Source organism: Mustela lutreola, chromosome 4, assembly GCF_030435805.1.
Source record: "Mustela lutreola isolate mMusLut2 chromosome 4, mMusLut2.pri, whole genome shotgun sequence".
Taxonomy (NCBI): domain Eukaryota; kingdom Metazoa; phylum Chordata; class Mammalia; order Carnivora; family Mustelidae; genus Mustela; species Mustela lutreola.
In genome coordinates this window covers 144,023,484-144,044,519 of record NC_081293.1, presented here as the reverse complement: position 1 = coordinate 144,044,519, position 21,036 = coordinate 144,023,484, and the positions used below count along the sequence as shown (strand labels likewise).

Below are 21,036 nucleotides of genomic sequence, written 5' to 3'. Positions count from 1 at the left end.
GGAGAAGAGGATCTGGGCTGTTAACTTCTGAAGGTCCAGGCACAACATTCGTACACTAGAGATAAACACATGGAGTGATGATTAGCCCAGTCTCAACAGTCACAGACAGCAGAAGATGCCTTTCAAAAATGTTCATTGGTTGGGGTGCCTGGGTGGCTCAGTGAGTTAAGCCTCTGCCTTTGGCTCAGGTCATGATTTCAGGGTCATGGGATCGAGCCCTGCAGCAGGCTCTCTGCTAAGCAAGGAGCCTGCTTCCCCCTTTCTCTCTGCCTGCCTCTCTGCCTACTTGTGATCTCTCTCTCTGTCAAATAAATAAAATCTTTAAAAAAATAATGTGCATTGGCAGCGGTGCCTGGGTGGATCAGTTCTTAAGTGTCTGCCTTCTGCTTAGGTCAAGATCCCAGGGTCCTGGAATCCCATCCCGCATTGGGCTCCCTGCTCTGGGGAGAGCCTGCTTCTCCCTCTCCCATTCTCCCTGCTTGTATTCCCTGTCTCACTGTGTCTCTCTCTGTCAAATGAATGAATAAAATCTTTAAAAAGAAATGTGAATTGGTAGTATAGAAAGATACTTTTTCCTTGGCTTGAGGTAGAATTGAAAATAAAAATTTTATATATATATATAATGTGTGTATATATATATAAGATGTACATACATACTTTGAAATGATCACCAGGGTCAAAGTAGTTAACATATCTATCACTTCATGTAATTACTGTTTTTTTTGTGTGTGTTTTATTTATTTTTTGGGGGGTTGTCAGAACTTAAGATCTATCCTCTTAGTAAATTTCAGGTATACAATAAGATATTATTAATTATGGTTAACATGCTGTACATTAGACCTCCAGCACTCAGTTACCTTGCATAACTGAAACTTTGTACCATGAGATTGACATCTCTCCATTTCTTCCCCCACAGTCCTTGGTAACCACAAGACTTTTGTTATTATTGTCCACAGAGTGGAAAGTGTATCTTGCTCTGATTTGCTCATTTATACTCACATTAGTTCCATTGCTTGGATGGGAGGGAAATTAACAGAATCAGATTCAGAGATAATCTAGCCAACATGTTTTTTGAAAAGAAGGTTGACTTTTCAGAAACAGTTTTCGGAACCTCTGACTCATGGGACTTGAACCAAAGTCTTTCTGACTTAGTTAAGCTTTAACTCTTCTTGAAATGGAAAACATTTTTTGACAACCCATCTCCTTTTCTAATAGCCATGCTTTAAATAGAATTTTCAGTATGCAGATGGTTGTACATTTCATTAATAGTAAATCTTTTCTAAATTCTTATTTGTCATGATGTAAGGAAAGTACTTCATGGTTTTTTGTTTTTTGGTATACCTCTTTAATTTTACTGAACATACTGGAAGGTTGTTTTAAATTTTGTTTAAATGTTCTTTGAACCAAAATATTTACAGAACAAAGAGTTCTTCTAGCCAGCAGATTGTTCCATTTGTTGTGTTTGAGTGTGGAAAAATTAGGGATAACAGCATGAGATGATACCATAGAGCATTTTCATAAACAACCTAATAGCATTGTCTAATGTGGTCTTTGTTTATTAAAGGTGTCCAAGACTCCTTTGCTATATTTAGGTAAATCTCAGGGTTTTTTTATTTGTTTGTTTTTGGGGTTTTTTTGTTTGTTTTTTAAACTCAACCATGGAAAATATTTTCTGGTTGGGAGAAAAGGAGTATGACCAAAAAAAAAAAAAAAAAAATTACACTTAACTGAAAACAGTTCTTTAGAGTGTCAACTTGAGGAAGAAATCAATTGCAGTGTTTTTGTTTGTTTTTAAAGGTGGTAAAAAGAAATGCTACTATTTAATACTTGTGTGTGCATTTCTGTCTTAGTTTGTAGGCCCTAGATCATGACCCTTTTATTAACTGGTTATAATTCATGAAATAATAGTAGAAGAAATATATTTAATAACAACAAAAGTTAACATTTGCTGGGTACTATGCCTGCATATATCTATATCTCATACTCTAACAGCTATGTTTTATTTATTCCCTGTTAATTTAAGAAACAAAGCTTTAACAAGGAAACAAGTATATACTGAAGTCAGTATGGGCTGAAGCCATCACAGGCAAGAAAGAGTCCAGTGTTTGTGATGATAGAAGACAGTGACTATAAAGAATATATTTTTTTGACATGTCGTGTTGATGAGTAAAGTTGGATGGTTAAGATTTGAACAGAATAAACGTAGATTATGGAGGACTTTAAGAACAATTTTACAATGTGAGATTTAATCTAAACACAGGTATATATGTAATTGTATGTTCTTAAATGTTTTCTGTTGAAAAAAATGAAATGAAGCTCAGTTTTAGGAGTATTAATCTTAAAATGCTCTAGACAGTTATTGGACACTTTTTTTTTTTTTTTTTTTGAGAATGTGTAAGATGCAAGTGCCATAGACTGAATGTGCTCTCCCCCACAATTTATATGTTGCAGTACTTATCCTAGTGTGGTGGTGTTAGGAGGTGGGGCCTTTGGGAGATGATTATGTCATGAGGGTGGAGCCTTCACGAAGGTATTAGTTCTCTTACAAAAGAGACCCCCAAGAGTTCCCTTGCTTCTACCATCCTGTGATGACACAGCAGGAAAACTGTTGTATTTGAATCACAAAGGGGATCCCTGAATCTACAGGAACCTTGATCTGGCTCATCTTCTAAACCCCACCCATGGATCTGCAAAACATTGTAATAGGGCAATGATGATTATCCAGACAATTCTTAAGTTATAATTGAAGGAAGAGCACATTGACGCTGAAATCAAGGCCAGGAAGAAGTCAGAGAAAATCCTTTAAATCTTTGTGATACAGCAACAGAGGCAGGGAAAATTTTCAGTGCCTATCATGTTTTAGCTCTGCAACTTGTGAAAAAAAAATTACAGAACTGCACAATTCATACTAAAAAAGAACTGCAGCACATGCCAATCAGATTTTAAAAATATGTAAGAACATCAAGGCTTTCCCTATCCAGAAAATATTCTCATACCTTTAGTTCTATAGAATTCGGTAAAAATTTGAATTCAAGAAGGTTAAAAACAAACTTCAAAGATGGTATTGAAAGAGTTTAATACAGTTATCAGAGAAAATAAAATTAAGACTAGAGCAACACACTTTTAGAACTGTTGAGCAGATGAGAATTAGAATACAACTGATAAGAGGTTATTATCATAGTGGGAAACTTGAGATAATTACAGAGTGCTCTAAGTAGAAATTAAAGAGAATAGATGTGAATGGTGCTTAAGGCATCCAACATATGGATAGTGCTTATTTTCTAAACTAGAAGAGTGTTTCTTTGAAATGACTGATTCTGTAAGACGAAATGGACATAGCCTTGGGAAAAATTTAGAAATAACAACTGCCAAGTAAGCATGTGCTGATTTTGGTTAGGATTTTGAATTTCCTCATAAAAAGTTCTTCAGATAAGGACCTAGGAGCAAAAACGCAAAATCAAAACTTAAAGAAAAACTCTACCTGACCTCTTGCATCTCCACAGTATTCGCTATCCAAATACAGTGAAGCTGTGCCTGTGAACTTTGGAGGGAATGCAAGTGGAATCCAAGAATATGACTGTCAGCCAAATTGTCTGTTATAAAGATGATGAGAGGAATAATAAAATACAATGTCTACATGTATTATTTGAACTCCTGATGTTGATATCGAAAAGGTTACATAATGAATGGGGAATAAGTGAACGATAAATGGAATATAAGTTTCAGGATAGGACATAATGCTTGTGGATCATGGAACAGTGACTACAAATCTGTGAGGGGGAGAGTGAACCAAATGTTTATTCCCAAACAGGCTCTTCTTGGAGTCTAAAGGCAAAAACTCAAAAAACGTAAAAATGTCAACATTTTATAAAAAATAAAGCCAATTACACAAACTCCTTGAAGATAAAGTTAATCACATGAAGAAGTGAATTAAAACGAAGAACTTAGAAATGGAGAAATTTTGTATAAAAAGTGTTTCGGGGTATAGATATGTCTACATTATGGGTATTACAGTTCTAGAATAGAATTTGAATCTAGTAAATCTTGTCTGGGTAAAAACAATATGATTGACCAGAACCAGGCTTGAGGTAGAAGTTAAAATGTGCTATTTGTTTCCCTCTCATAGAAGGGGGTCAACAAATACTGACAAATGAAATGCATTGCTATTCAAAATCCCAAGTCTTAATCTTCTTCATGTTCCCTTTTCTTAACATTTAGAAGCTTAGTTCTCTGGAAGTGAAAAATGATCTGAAGCTTAGCATCATCTTCGGGTTTACTCTATTCTTTTTTCATTCCTAACTAGTTAAAAAAAAAAAAAAGGCACGAAAGTCACCTCATTAGAATGCATTATTGCTTTTGTTTCTGCATCCTTTTGTCCTACTGCATATGTTAATATTGTGGGAATGGTGTTTATCTAACTTTGAATTTATTAGGTAGGTAGTGGTATTTTGGGATTTTTAAAAAATCTTTTCCAAGTTGTTGGTTTTAAGAACACAGACTATTTTTCTTGAAATGATTTTTTTCCTTTAAAAAAAATTGTCGTAAGTTTAAAATACCTATTAAGTACTTGCTAATGGTAAAAACAGGATGTTTTTGTACTCAAGGATCTCAACCCTGTCCTTAAGAATTTTCTCCATTTCAGTACTCACAAAGCTAAATATCTCTCATGTTCTCATCCTAGACCTTATTTCTGTATATGCAAAATAATTTTTTAATCAATCATTTTTAAAAATTCAAATTTCACTCATATTTGTTGAAGTTAATAACTGATGATATGATTATCTTGTTTCACATCTGTTAAGTCAAACTTGGCAGGATCTGAGGAATTATATGGTACTTGCATGCACACATTCTTGCTAATACCTTAAGTATTAGGGTAAGACCTTTTCTCTGTGGTCAGAGGAAAGATAATTTGTTACAGCAGTAGCATTAAGAAGCATAATGACAGTGTAGCAATGACTTTCTGAATTGCAGTTTCTACAGGGAAATGCAGTTATAACTAGGTGCAGTCCCAATGGGGTGCATTAAAGAAGAATTTTGATATTGGGGAGCACTTGTATTGAGGGACTGTGAGCAAGTCAGCGCATTCTCCTCTTACAAAAGAGACATTGTCTTTATTATTTTGGAATGTCAAGCAGATCTGCCCCAGGGAGAGAGATGACTCTACCTTTATTTTCTGGAACATAAGCAGATTTGCTCCAGGAAGAGATGTACCTATCTTTGCAATTCTGCCTGCTATGCAAACATCTTTGAAAAGTCAATCTGGAGTAAATTAGCTATTAATGCCTTTTAAAATGTTTGGGTATATGAGAAACCCTTTGCAAAATTGTCTCCCTGTAATATCTAGAAGATGGGATTCCTTGAACAAACTTAATGTTGCATAATGAAATCCAGTTTCTTCCATATTTTATTATCGATATATGGCTGATGCATATGGAACTATTTTGTTAATTTTTTTAATGTTCTCTCTGAAGTTTGTACTCAGTAACAACTTTATTTTTTTTTTTTTAAGATTTTATTTATTTGAGAGTGAGTTCGTGCGACAGAGAGCACAAGTGAGGAGGGGAGGGAAAAACAGTCTCCCTACAGAGCAGGGAATCCCACTTGGGACTTGACTCCAGGACCCTGGGATCATGAACTGAGCCGAAGGCAGATGCTTAATCAATTGAGCCACCCAGGTGCCCCTCAGTAAGAACTTTAAACTATAAAGAAAGTCTTAAAATTCATGAGCCAACTAATTTCTAGCATTGCTAAGACCTCAAAATCATTACTTGCCCTTCTCTATTCTATGTCAAAACTGCATAGAATTAGGATGAATCCTACTTACTATGTAATGCTCTTAAAAGTACAGGGTTTAATGTTTTACTAAGTGACAAGCTTTGTATTTTAGAACTGTAGATTTGAAAGAGTTGTAAGTGTAATGCCAGTGCTAACCATGGAAATGTGACTTTCTGGGGAATTACAATACTATAGATAAAAAGTCCCTAGTTTAATAAGTAAGTTTTTGTTCATATTTGACATAAGAAGGAAAAAATGGAAGTTTATTAGAATATTGAGCTATATGGAATAAAAATGTTAGGAAAATTTTTCTTTTTGTAAAGGTCTTAATTGTTTGAGAGAGTGAGTGCAGGGGGAAGGAGAGGGATAGAAGGAGAAAGAATCTGATGCAGACTCACACTGAGTGGGGAGCTGTTATGAGGACTCTGTCTCACAACTCTGAGATCATCCCCTGAGCCAAAATCACAAGTTACCCAGGTGCCCCCAATTAGGGAAATTTTGTAATATATGTGCTATTCTAATTCTAGTCTGGGACCACCTCTAGTAGTAATCTCTTCATCTTTCGCTATCATTGTCTTAGTTCAAGTCTTATTTCTCTGTCTTACACTATAATAATTTCTTAACAGCTTTTCCTGGTTCTAGTCTTTCCAGGTTTAGTTACATCTACGTAACTGTAGAATTTAACATGTTTTCAGAATCATCCAACAACCCTGTCTAACCAACCTTTTAATAATTATCCACCATGTTCTGCAATACATCCTTTGAATAAGAAAAAACAGTTACTTGGTTGTCCCTGCATATATCCTATACCCTTTTTTTTATTTAAAACTATTTCCTTTAGCTATATCTGTGTTTATCAAAATCGTAATCATTAGTCACGGACTAGTTCAAATGCCTTTTTCTCAGTAGCTTTATAAACTTTTGCCTGAATTATGTTGTTTTTATATATGATTCTTGGCTTTGTGTGTCTCTAGCAGTTTTGTGCTCATTTTTAACAGTCATTTAGGTTTTGGTTTGGTCTTCCTATCTAGTTTATAAACTTTTTCTTCTGTCTTTTTTTTTTCCTCCTAGCATGTAGAAGTCACGTCTGGGGCTTTGTGTCCTGCGGGCAGAGATCTTAAGCAAATCATCTTAGAGCAATGCTATAATTATGTTTGTGTGAATGTAAGTAGTGAATTTAAATGATTGAAAGCAGTGGAGCCTCTGTATAAGTGTAATGTGGAAAATAATTTTTTCTTGATTCTTAATTATTTGATTTTAAGTTCTGATAGATGAGTTCTGTTATTCAGTATGTATTTGGAAGTTTTGTTTTTTAACTTTAGAAATGGAAAATAATGTTTTCTAACAAGGTAGAGAGGAGGGATAAGAGAAGAGGGTGACATTTCTTTAGACACCATTTTCAGTCAGCTGGTATGAAGCAGGTAAGATGAAACATGTTTGAATTAATGAATAGTTCAAATTTTAATAGGTAGGACCTTATGGGTATCCTTTAAAGTTTTTCAAAAAGTGAAAACTAAGCTTGGTAAATGTTTTGGATGTTTATGTGAAAGTTCTCCATTTTTTTCCCCTTTAATTTTTAATTATCCTTGGATTAACTTTTAAATCATTTAAGAACTTGTTTTCACTTTTATTTTTCTGGTCTTTCAGGTTATGTCCTCTGATTTTGAGGAAACCCAGAGGTTACTGAACATGCTCGAAGAGAGTAATCTTTCCATTCTCTATCCTGTTGTTGTTATTTCAGTAAGTAAATTAATGCAAATATTTAAAAAAATAAATTGAAGTTGACATAGTCTAGTGTAGTATTAGTTTCAGGAATAGAATTCAGTGATTCATTACTTATATATAATACCCAGTGCTCATCCCAACAAGTGCCCTTCTTAATCCCCATCACACATTTAGCCCATCCCCACCCACTTCCCTCCATGCATGAACCCTCAGTTTGTTCTCTATAGTTGAGTCTTTATGGTTTGCTTCCCTCTCTTTTTTATTATCATATTTTATTTTTCCTTCTCTTCCCTTAAGCTATCTGTTTTGTTTCTTAAATTCCAGACATGAATGAAATCATATGCTATTTGTCTTTCTCTGACTGACTTACTTTGTTTAGCATTATGCTTCTTGATGCGTCCACATTGTTGCAAATGGCAAGAGTCTTTTTTTTTTTTTTTTTAATTTGGTTGGGGAGAGCAGGGGGAGAGAGAGAATCTTAAACAGACTCCATACCCAGCGTGGAACCTAATGCAGGGCTCAGTCTTACAACTCTGAGTTCATGACCTGAGCTAAAAAATCAAGTCAGATGCCTAACCACTTGAGCTACCCCTTATTCTTTCTTTCTTTCTTTTTTCCAAGATTTTATTTATTTATTTGACAGACAGAGATCACAAGTAGGCTGAGAGGCAAGCAGAGAGAGACAGGGGGACGTAGGTTCCCCGCTGAGCAGAGAGCCCGATGTGGGGCTCGATCCCAGGATTCTGGGATCATGACCGGAGCCGAAGGCAGAGGCTTTACCCACTGAGCCACCCGGTGCTCCTCAACTTTTATTTTTAACAAAATTTCATCCTTGAGGAAATTTATCCAAGCCTCAAAGAAACTCTTCTTTATGGATTCTTGAGCTTACTTTCTTGCTATGACCTCTATGACCGTGTTCCAGTTTTTTTTTTTTTTAAAGATTTTATTTGTTTATTTGACAGACAGAAATCACAAATAGACAGAGAGGTAGGCAGAGAGATAGAGAGGGAAACAGGCTCCCTGCTGAGCAGAGAACCCTATGCGGGACTCCATCCCAGGACCCCGAGATCATGACCTGAGCTGAAGGCAGCGGCTTAACCCACTGAGCCACCCAGGTGCCCCCGTGTTCCAGTTTTAAAACTGTTCTATTTATCACCTATTGTATCTCAACCTCTGTTCTTTGTATCTTTTCCATTAATATTTCAATTCAGTTTTCTGTTTATTCCTTTTGAGTTCATTTTATATATCCCAGTAAGTACCAGAATTTTTCTTTTCCTTTTCTGGTGTTCTGTATTAAACTAAGGAAAAAGACAGATAAACCTCTAGTTAAGGAGTAAATGTCTCCCAGCACTACTTTGAGGATAGTACTATTATAAGTCTGTATACTATAAACATTGTAAAATATTTACTTAAGATTGGAAAGTTGTTACTACTGCCTGAGTAAAATTTGTTCACCCATTCTTTTCTCATTGTATATGGACTCATGTATGTAGACTCAGCACAGGAATATTAAAGTTATTATTAAACTTCATAGGAAAATGTCATTATAATACATCTAGAATCTGTATCCTTAGGATGAACTGAAGCATTAAAAAGGTAGAATAAGAAATTCTGCTTTTGGGGCACCTGGGTGACTCAATGGGTTAAAGCCTCTGCCTTTGGCTTGGTCATGATCCCAGGGTCCTGGGATGGAGCCCCACATTGGTCTCTCTGCTCAGCAGGGAGCCTGCTTCCTCCTCTCTCTCTTTGCCTGCCTCTCTGCCTACTTGTGATCTCTGTCAAATAAATAAATAAAATCTTTAAAAAAATTTTAAAAATGCTGCTTTCTTGGATTGACAGGCAAGTAAATATGTCTGGGTTTTTGAATTGTCTTGTAAATGATCATAAAAGGTATCATGCTATATTGCTTTCTGATAGTACTTGCCCCCAAATGGCTAAAAGGACATATCAGTGTTCCTACGACTTAAAATTGAGCAGAACCAGTCAAATATTCCCCAAAGTAGTAGTTTGTATAAAATATTATTATTCCAAAATACGTAAAAGACTTAAACTTGGATGTAAATATCTGGGGACATAATTTGCACATAATCAAGTGGAAAAATACATACATATATACATATAATGTCTGGGGGTGTAAGTAAACACTACATATGTGTGTAATTAGGAAGATGTAATAGGAAGCTCATAGACTATGATGTGCCTACTTTGCTTTTATCTGAATTGATTTGCTCGAAGATTAAATCACATCATGGAAGGTTTATTTTTTTGTTTTGTTTTAAGTTTTGTTTTTAATAAGGCTTTTGTTAAGCAATTCTAAATTCTGAGAATGGTCAAAGAGTTTATTTGCTTCCCTGGACAGGTAGGTTTTATTTACCAGAAAATCTAAAATGACATCAAGTCATGGAAAAAATACATTCATTTTTATTTTGGAGTTATGTGATTCAGTAGTTATTGAACACATGTATTGTAAATGTTTAAAAACCTATTTGTCCCTGCTGAACTGTAGTACAATGGTCTTTTTTTCCTCTGCGAGGGTTTAACAACTTCCAGTTTCTGTCCATCTGCGCAGAGGAAGACTTAGTAGGAATCAGGCAGGTGCAAAGTAAAATTGTGCTTAATTAGGTGTTTGTGAGGGTTTTTTCAACTGAAAGGCTAGTTAAGGTGGTCATTTGCAGTGTGCCCATATTTCACTCTACAAGGACAAATTTTTGGAAGAAATGGGGCTGAAGTTAAGCTGGGGCATTTGTTTGGCAAACAAAAACAAAAAAACGAACAAAAGAACTTGATTAGGTTTTAAGTGCCAAAAATTGGTGGATGTCTGCCATGCTGGTGAAGTCCACATTGTCTCTTATTTTCTCAAGGAGTTACAGAAAAATATTCTGGAATTATCTGTTAATTGTCATTTCAAAAGTACAGGTAACCTTCAACCTCATCTGGAACGTTTATCCCTTGGAGGGAGCAAAACACTTGTTGGTTTTTGGTAGGCAGGTATTTAGCGTAATTAGATTTTATTTCAGGATGTTGATTTTCTGAAGATTAACTTCTCCTTGACTTTTATGAAACTGAAATGTGTTAGGAAAGACTGACTGTAGGAAGTTTCTGTTGTCCCGAGATAAACTGACAGGTAGGATGCTTCTATTTTAAAATCTACTTAAGGGGCGCCTGGGTGGCTCAGTGGGTTAAGCCTCTGCCTTCGGCTCAGGTCATGATCTCCAGGTTCCTGGAATTGAGCCCCGCATTGGGTTCTCTGCTCAGCGGGGAGCCTGCTTCCCCTCTCCCTCTGCCTGCCTCTCTGCCTACTTGTAATCTCTCTCTGTTAAATTAAAAAAATAAAAACATAAATAAAATCTACTTAAAAGATTCACCATGAAAAGTAGAAAAACATAGGACTTTATCTACAAAAAGCAGCTGTTTATCAAAAAAAATCATCTTTTTAAAAAAGAAATATCTTTGCTTACTCTTATGAACATTGTAAGTTGTGACATGCTTCATTTCAAGTGGACATTTTTACAAAAAATATTTTTGGACATAAGTCTTGTAAAAATATCTTTTATTGATACATTGTTCAAAATTCTCTTTGGCACTGTTACTTCATTATTTTTAGTTTTTTTATTTTAAGCAGTCTAACTTGGCCAAGTTGTCATTTGTCGATGGTGTTGAGTAGGATTTAAAGTTTACCAATATTAATTTGATCAAGTTGATAAAAGCCAAAGTTTTGGTAGATTGTAACTTAATTTTATTGTAGTTATATCAAATCATCAGAATTGTTCAAATTTCTGTGATCAGTTAGAGACTAATAATGTTGACTGGGCTAAAATAGATGTCATTCTTAAAGTTGGCAGATACAGTTGGGTTGGGTCAATTTATGAATTTTTATTTCTGATTGAATTTATATTTTAGGATGACATTTGTTACACTACGTAGCCTTTTAACTGTGAACCTTTGGAAACACCTAATCAGATAACAAGCATGTTCTGTACTAGGAAAATGCTCCTAACTTGAAAGAAAAAAAAAAAAAAAAGTTTTTTTTTTCTTTTTTAATTAGAGACTGGCAAAAAGGAATTTAAAAAATATAGGTTCTTTCCTATGTCTTTTAAGAAGAAAAACCTTTAAACATGAAAACCAAAGCTTTCTTTTGTTAAGCTAAATTGTGTAGGAATCACATTTTGAGAGCCCTTTCTAATGTCATTTCTGGTGCTATTCAATCTATCACTCATTATAAGTTATCAAGGAATCAAGATTTTATCTTGAGTTGACTAAAGTTACTGTTTGCCTTCACTTTTTCACAGTTACCAGTGGGGGGATACACAGTTAGCACCTTCTTCAGATTGCAACTCTGAAGAGGATTTTCTGAAAGCTTTCTTTGGAATCACCTGATATAATAGCAATCAACATGGGGCATGTTCATTTCTTTATTTTCTACTCCTGTCATGTTCATTCACTGTTCAAATAGTGATGAATATTTAGAAAAACAGAGTAATATATTAAAATAGTAAAAGGTAAATTAATAGTTTCTGATATAAAAATCACTCCCTCCAGCCACCAGAGGTGGGGGGGAGGCTTTTACCTAAACTAAACAAGACTCAAAAGTGCTAAGAATCTGAATTATAGGTTCAGTTTTTCGCTTAGCAATTAATGATCAGGGCACTGTTTTTCTCCAGCATTGGAGAAGACAATATCAGGAAGCAAAAGTATAGCTGTTTCCCAGCCAAGATTATGTAAAACCAACTGTAAAACTTATAAAAAATTCCTTTCCAGGTGCAGAAAGTGAAAGATTTTAATTTATTTGGCTCTGGAAAGGTTTGTGCAATACATCCTTTCCTACTATTATCAGATGAGAGAATGGGCAGTTTATTCTTATTTAAAGCTTATTTTTTCAGTGAACAAAGCTGTTTCATATAATAGACACCAATGAAATGTTTAATTTTTAAAAGCAGAAAGAAATTGGCAACAAACAATTAGAAGTTCAAAGCTGAGAAATGAAGCAAATTCTTTACTTTTATTTGATAAAATTTTTTTTATCACTTCCTCATTACAAAATAATTTCATGGTAATTACCTGGATAATTACATAAGAGCTCTAATTTTTTTGGCTATGTAGACAAGAATTTTATTGGTGCTTTATGAGAGATAGGAATCTTTTCATGAATTTACTTTCGTAAATAAACATAAATTACCATATGGAATTTTAATGCTTTGAAAAACATAAATAAACCTTCATAAGTGCCTAATTTAGTTCTAGTTACTGGGAAGTAGTTTATTGACATAACAGATCAGAATATATGATCTTTAAAATACTTCAAAATGTTTAATATTTGAACATGTCAGCAAATAAAAAAATAGAAAACCACCATCCATTGACACTTGATACTTCCACATCTGGGGAAATTGTCAGTGATGTAAATTATTTCCAGAAGTTTCCACAGCTCACCAATGGCAGAGCTAGGAACAGAATCAATCCAATGTGCAATGTATCCTATATATTGTTACTTTTATGCGTTCGTGAATGTGTTAAATAATATGGAAAAAGGTTAAAAATACACATACAGACATATATGTATTTAATATTCCTTCCTAATAAAGAACAAATGACAGTTGGAAAAACATTGATTCTTTCTTTTAAGTACTAATGGTTTCTTTCTTTGCTTCACAAGGTATTGAGGCTTTACTGAATTTAATTTATACAAATCTGTGTTCCTGTTAAATTTTTTACCAGATCCTAAACATGTACCTTTGTCACCTTTTACTTAACTGTTTATTCTGTACAGTTGCTCCTGTTTAACCCTATTACTACTAGACTGAGAAAATTCATTTTTAGGTCACAAGTTCTTAAAAAACAAAAGAGAGCTGGCTGTTGTAATTCTCCCTGCCATCATACTGTATTTACTTTTTATTATGTGTATCTTTCAGGCCCTTAGTTTGTGTTTAATTTTGAATAGATGTTTTGTGTGTGTGTTTGTGTGTGTGCTTGTGTGTGTGCATACACACATGTGTGTTTAGTGGCCAAAGAATGACCAATAGAGTTGGTCTAAATCCTTCTATTCCAGTCTTAACCATTTTGCTACTGTAGTTTTTACTTTTCCTTTAGAAAATATCTTACTGTTTACTGAATTTTTTGATATTTTGCTTAAGATGCATTAAGGTTTTCTCTTTCATGGTATGGATAGATTTAGTGGTAGAAATGCAGTCATTTCCATGAATTCTACAAATGTTTCCATTTGTTTTCTGGTAATAAAGTCTAAAATATTTCCTGCCTAAAATAATAATAGCTCATTCCTAGTTTAAAATACCTTGAGAACCTTTTTGAAATTTTAGTTGTGTAGGGATTCATACTGAACTCCAAAATGAAGAATGATAAAGTTCTTGTACGAGATGATGAATAGAATTGTTTGTTATTACAAGTTTTAGGAGATCTTTGCCTATGGATAAATGGTTACTAGGAAGTTTTCGTTGTAGTATATTAAAATTCCCTGAGATTAATTGCATTGGGCATATAACTTAGGTCAAGATATCGTTCTCCTGGGATACACCTTGCAAGTTTTAAGTGATTCTTGTAATGAATTACAGTTATTTTCATACAGTGATGTTCTAACAGAATATCAAAAGGAACAAATTCTGGAGTTCTTTTTCTAGTTTAATGAGTTAATTTTTCTTGATTAAGCATAGGGCTTGAAATTACTATTTATTTTCCTAATTTGGGAAGTCCACTGAATTCAGTCAGATGAACAAAATTGTTTATGATTTTTTTTGCTGGTGCTTTCCATCTAAATCAGTTCCTTAAATGTAACATGAAATGCACAGGAACCAAATAATGAAGCTAGTCTTATTTGTTAGCTTAAATTAACTTTAGGCCTAGAAAAGGAGTTGAGCAATTTTGATCATTCACTTTTTCAAAAAATAAACCTGGGGATTTCTCCTACTAGCTTTTTGTTTGTTTGTTTTGTATACTGGATTCTATTTTATTATTTTTTTAAAGATTTTATATATTTATTTATTTGTTAGAGAGAGAGAGAGAGAGAGCGAGCATGCCAAGTGCACAAGCAGGCAGAGTGGCAGGCAGAGGCTGAGAGAGAAGCAGGCTCCCTGCCGAGCAAGGAGCCTGATGTGGGACTCAATCCCAGGACTCTGGCTTAACCGACTGAGCCCCCCAGGCGTCCCTGGATTCTATTTTAAATAAGGGCCTTTAGCTCAATTGTGTTATGCTACTTCTTTACAAAAAGGGAACCAAATATGTTTTCACTATCATTTATTTTATAGTTACTTGTCATACTTTATATGTATTATGTTGACTTCTTGTATGGGTTAAAGTCAGGCTTGATATATATATATATACATATGTATACATATATATATGTATATACATATATATATATTAAGATTTTATTTATTTATTTTTTTAGATAGAGAACATGAGTAGAGGAGAAGGACAGAGGAAAAGGGAGAAGCTGATTTCCCACTGATCATGGGGCTTAATCCTAAGACCCCGAGATCATAACCTGAGCTGAAGGCATGTGTTTAACCAACTATGCCACCCAGGTGCCATTGGGCTTGGTATATTTTTATTATACTATTTTACAAGATTGTATTTGTTGTAGAAAATAAATTATATTGTTAAAAGGTGGTATTTAATACAAATATTTGACTATTGTTTTAAGTTTTAGGAGATCTTTGGCATAGTAAGGATGATATGCCTGGAATGGGGTTCAAGGTACAAGGAGTAGGTCTGAAAATAATAAGCGTCTATTTATCTTCATGTCTCTGAGCTTTAATTCAGAGTCTTTATCTGAAAACAGAGTGGGATGCCCTTAAAGCCATTTAAGTGACTTCTCTTTCTAAAAATATTTTCTATGTTAGAACATGTTGTCAAGGCCTTTTGCTGTTGTATAACCCGTAATGCATGTGCCTTATGTACAAGTATAGGAGAGCAGTTCTGGTTATAGCAGTCATATTAAAAATGGATCAGGTGGTATAGAATTCCTACCTTGAGCCATTTTGAGAATTTTTTTTGAATTTTATTTTTTTTTCAGTTTACCAGTATTCATTGTTTATGCACCACACCCAGTGTTCCATGCAATATGTGCCCTCCACAATACCCACCACCAGGCTCACCCAACTTCCAACCCTCCCCTTATTTCAAGATTTCTGGCTTATTGATTGCTTGATTCTTCTTCTTGCACCTGTCCCTTTCTTTCTTACCTTCTTTTGGTAGTCCACTTTTTATTAGGTTACATCTAAATTTTTCCTTTTTGCAGTTACTCTCCCCCACCTTTTTTTTTTAACCCACTGAGCCACCCAGGCGCCCCATCCCCCACCTTTTTTAAAAATCTCTTTAAAAAACACTTGCAAGATTGCAAGATTAGTCTTCCTTTCATTTCAAAGAATCTTTCCATTTATGTCTATCCCAGACCCTGCCTTCTGAGAATGATTCCTTAATCATTAAAGCTCCAGTGCATCGTCTTTCCTATTCACGTTAAACTTATTTTAGGTGCAACATACTTAATGCTTTAGAGTGAACTATCCTATTATCTTGATTACCTAACTGATGACTTAATATAGATAAATATAACATTTGTTGAACATCTGTGTGATAAGCATCTTGATGTATATATGTGCTATTTATTACTGTAATATTTAAAAAAACTGCATCTTTAAAAGAGTGTTCCATATTATCTTACTCTATTGGTAAGGAAATACTTTTATTTTCTTTCAAAGATGAAGGGTTTTCAATAACATAAATTTAATCCAATGGCCAGTGTTAGCTTGGGAAGTGATCCTCAGCCTGGGAGTTGACAGCATATCTTGGTCATTGTTCTTTTCATTCACCACCTCCAAGTTGAGAGTTTTAACTACATCTCTTTGAAAAAAGGACAGAAATGGGGCACCTGGGTGGCTCAGTCCGTTAAGCATCTGATTCTTGATTTTGTGTCAAGTCATGATCCCAGGTTTGTGAGATGGGCCCCTGCAGAAGTTCTTATGATTCTCTCTCTCTCCCTCCCTTCCCCCTTCCCCCTCCGTCTCTTAAAAAGAAAATAAAAAGGGTCAGAAAAGCCTATGCTAGGTAATCAGAAGAGATCTTGAAGGATATGAGCAGAGTCTGAAATTGGGAAGACTGAGCAGGTCCACATCTTTTAAGAGTAGGGAGAATAGCATTTCTCTATGGCCAGAGTAGCACATGGAATAGTCAGCATTAGAAAGCTGGTGGATCGGAAACAGACTGGACCACACACTGGGTAGGAAAAGGTCAATGTGGGCCTTGCAAGTTTGGATTCTAGGAAGCAGCCCTGCTCAGTAGAAACTGATGTGAGAACATTTGCATTTACATTCTGGATACAGCACAGAGAATAGATGAAAGTGACCAGAGAGTTTCCTTGAAGCATTTGGTTTAGTTAGGAGGCTATCACAGTAGTCCAAGAAATAATGATGGTATCTGGGACTAGGGTTGTTTTAGAGTGACTGGGCTGGAATTGTTGGAATCGAAATATATTTAAAAAGTAGAAACACAAAGAATTTGTTCTTGATTTAATGAGAGAGAGGAGGTATAATCTCAAATTTTATATCTTGTGAAACTGAAGGAATGGCTATAAGATATGGGACATTAGAGAAGGATCTTTCTGGTTTGTTTCTGAAGGTTGAGTTAGGCAAATGATTATTGCACATTTGTTCACCTAGATAATGAAAAAGATTCCACTCATATTAAAAAGCTTTTTATTCATCTGTGTGTGTGTTTGTGTGTGTGTGTGTGTGTGCGGGCGCGCGCATGCGTGTGTACACACAGAATCTCTTATCATAAAGCCAACTCGGAAAGTCAAGCTACGTTCTTCCACGGCTTCCTTAATACTTGAGTTTTAATAGAATTCCAGTTAAAGGCATAATTTTAAAAAACCCTTCATATTACAATGTTTTTGCCAAGTCCTACATAGATTTGTATAATGGATCATGTTGTTTTATGAAATCTTTCCTGTACCACCATTTCATACTATGCAAAGAAAAACAGAATTGAGAGAGCCAAATCCTAAGCACTAGACCACCAGGGAGTGTCGAAAAACACAACTGAAAACAAAAACAAAGATCAAAACCTTGTTCATGGATTGAAGCATTAATAGGCAGGAAGATGGTAAGAATATTATCAGGCCTAAATGCTATTCCTTTAGGATAAAAATTTATAGCCACCTAAAAATAGATTACTTAAGCACTTTCCTGGAAAGGCTGGATTGCTCTTTTATAAAGTATAGAAAGGTGTTGGAATCAGTGCAAAAAGCTTTTTCATCCAAACATGCTTTGGCTTGAACCCTGCTTGCAGTTAAGTTTGTATGTGATACTTTTGGAAAGTATAGTATGATTAAATTTTCAGGCAGCAGAGGTTTTATTGTATGGGATTTTGAAGCTTATACTTGACCTAAATGCTGGGATACTTGATTCACTGGTGCCTGCTCAGGTGGAATGCAGCTAGTATTGCCAAGATAATCCTTGTACTGGCATTGGAAAACTCTTACTTGGAAATGACTGGACTGGCTAGTCACCTGCATGTTTCTTTTAAGTACTTCGAGTATTGTGCCATTCTTCGATTTTTTGAGAGAGAATTACAGATTCCAATTTTTTAGTTTACTCTTTTTATGGTAATGACTGAGTTCTGGATTTTTGCCCCACCAGTGAGAACTGTGATCTTGTGTGTTTTGCTCTTCCCATTTCTAAGAAATGGAACTCCCACTACATTTATAATCCTCAGACCCTCTTCTGCCTCTGAAAATGTGGCCTGCTAATTCTTATTATTAGTATAATTATGTTAATGTTGGTAATAACAGACACTTAACTGACTGCTTGAAATAATGAATCACGATTCTTTCCTTTTAATATAAATGATCCCATTTAATCCTTACAGCAATCCTGAGAGTTGAGTATGGTACATGTCATTATCCCTGTGCTTATTTTACTTTACCAAATGATGTTTTGTTTTTAGAGATGTCAATACTTGCCCCCCTTGAGTAATAGAGACCTAAGTTGTTGAAGAAGAAAAGGATCTGAAAAACCACTCAGTAGTATGCTCTTACTTTATAGGAGATAATTGATGTCATTTTCTGTGCCTGCATTGAGATAATTTTTTTGTATTAGGGGTTGGCAAAGTTTTCTTATACAAAGCCACATACTAAAAATGGTAGGCTTTTTGAGCCAATATGGTCTTTGTTACAACTCCTGGACTCTGCTGTTCTAGTGCAAAAGTAGTCATAGATGAGATGGAAAGGATAGAATGTGTTTGTGTTCCAGGAGAAGTTGGTTTACAAAAAAAGGCAGGAGGCTGGATTGGCCCCATGGACTGTAGTTTCCTAGACTTTGGTTGAGCTTCTCAATTCTAAACTGTTTGCCACTGTTAATTAGTATCTTTACCTAAAATACATGTTAGGTGTTTCTTTAGTAGGCATATACTCTTGGGGTCATCGAGTCCCCTGTTTTAAAGTATCACTCATGTGCCAATTCATATGTTTTTATCTCCAGTCTAAATCATTCTTCTCAGTTTTGAGAGGAAGTGTTCAAGTTCATGATGTTTAAAAAAAAAAAAAAATGGAACGTATTGTCCTCCCTCCAAGAGCTGGGTCCCTCCCCGCAGTCTCTTTTTTGTTTCAGTCTGACCTCCTCATTGCTACCATGACAGATTTTGCTAATTGCTAATGAAGAGGTACTCTCTCTATCAAAACCTTCTGGAGGTTTCTCATCCCCTTACTGGACAAAGCTCAGTAAGAGCATAAAGACTTGGTCTCAGCTGGTTTTTCTTGCTTTTATCACCCTGCTTCTCATTGCCTCACCACACAGTTGGCCTTCTGCTGAGGAACTTTTGTAACCTGTGTGCCATATTGTTTGACAGATGTATGTTGATTCTGGTGAGTTTTTTGACCCAAAACACCATTTTTCTAGTGTTTCTCCTGCCTTAAAATTTTAGTGATCATATTTCTTCTTGGAATCCTTCCTTAACACTCCTGTGCTCAGAGTCTTTTCCCTTTTCCCAACGAGCATGTGTAGACATTCAGAAATGTTTATTGATTTGAACTCGCCTTGGCATTTCTAGTCATAATGTCTCCTACTCCATCTTGTTGCAGTGTTGCCTACCATTAATAGATGCTTTGTGGTGACTTGCAGGAATGAGGGTGGCTAGGTATGCATCTCAAGGAATAGCTGTGTTTTCTTAAGGAGAATAATACTGCATCTATCTGAGATTTTAGGGTATTACTTACCATGTGTAAATTTAAACTATGAGTTTTATGATCTTGATTTATGTTATCCTTCTTTTTAGTGTAGTTCAATTTTTTTCATGTTATCTTTTTAGAAAAATTGTGTTTCCATTCAGCAAGTATAATTGTTTAATTTACATATATGTTTTTAGATTTTGTGAATCATATCTTTATTCTTCATGTTTGGAAGCACATCTTGTTGTGTCTAAGACTGATTATGTCTTAAGTTATTTTCTAGATTTATGCTAAAAAGTAGCATTAACCTTTGAAGTGTTGCTCATTCCTAAGAGAAAATCTATTTTTTCTCTTAAAAATTGAATTTGGGGAGTAATTCTCCAACATTTTTGGAGGAGACTTACCTTTTATATTTATTTAATTTTAAGTGGCTTACTAATATATTAAGCAAATTTTAAAATATGTGTTTATGATCATTAATTTTATTTTTTGGTTCATATGGATAGCATTGCCCGATAAGTTTAAAAAGAAATACTAAGTTATTTGATGAAGACAAAAGTTTGAAAGCAAAGAATATGGATTATAGTTGGCAATTGCTTTTCCTAGTCTATTTCTACATTTTATTTGGATTGTGTGATACACTGATTGACTTCCTAGATAACTATAATGTTAACAGGTGAACTAGGGTTTTTTCTTAGAATCGATCTTCTTCAATTAAATGAATCTATAAGCCTTTTAAGTAAAAAGTTTGTGCACCTGTCATAAATATAAAATTGAAGAAAAAGTTACCTTCAAACCTGTAATAAATGTTAAGATTGCAATATATCAGTAGAATGAAGTATTCACTCATTCTTCGGTATTTCTCAGTTTATTCTTAATCCATGTTGAAAGCATGTGCCAAGCAGATGTTTCTAGTTCCCCCTGGCCATAGAGTTGAGCCCAGTACACATATGCGCTGTGAGGGTGTACCTCCTTGTGCCATTCTGTGTTTGCAGACTTGCACAGGCCTGAATTTGGAAAAAATACACCGTGTCTTTCATCTTAGGCATTACATTTTTCATTTCTAGAAGTTTGTGTCCTTTTTACCCTTTATATTTTCTATTTCCCTAGTTAACGTTTGAATAAATGATAAACAGTTATGGTACCCATTTTAATATCCTTGTCGCTAATTGGCACATTGATACCAGCTCTGAGTCAATTTCAAGTGATGTATTTATCTCCTTTTTATGGGTACTTTCCTGGTGTTTTTATGCCTGAAAGAGTGAGTGAGTGTGTGTGTGTGTGTGTGTGTGTGTGTGTGTGTGTGTGTGTTTAAAGTGTGCTGTGTGGATTTTTAGTTTTCACCTAACTTGGAAAAT

The 21,036-nt window shown here is 34.9% G+C and overlaps 1 protein-coding gene across 1 annotated transcript in view; it reads left to right on the top strand.

Annotated features, from left to right (window-relative positions):
- Positions 1–21,036, top strand: part of CRPPA (CDP-L-ribitol pyrophosphorylase A) — a 311,086-nt gene that overhangs the window by 155,641 nt on the left and 134,409 nt on the right. Inside the window, exons 7-8 of the mRNA XM_059171274.1 lie at positions 6,850–6,942; positions 7,426–7,518. Of these exons, the coding sequence (XP_059027257.1) occupies positions 6,850–6,942; positions 7,426–7,518 (186 nt within the window). The remainder of the gene's footprint in view (positions 1–6,849; positions 6,943–7,425; positions 7,519–21,036) is intronic.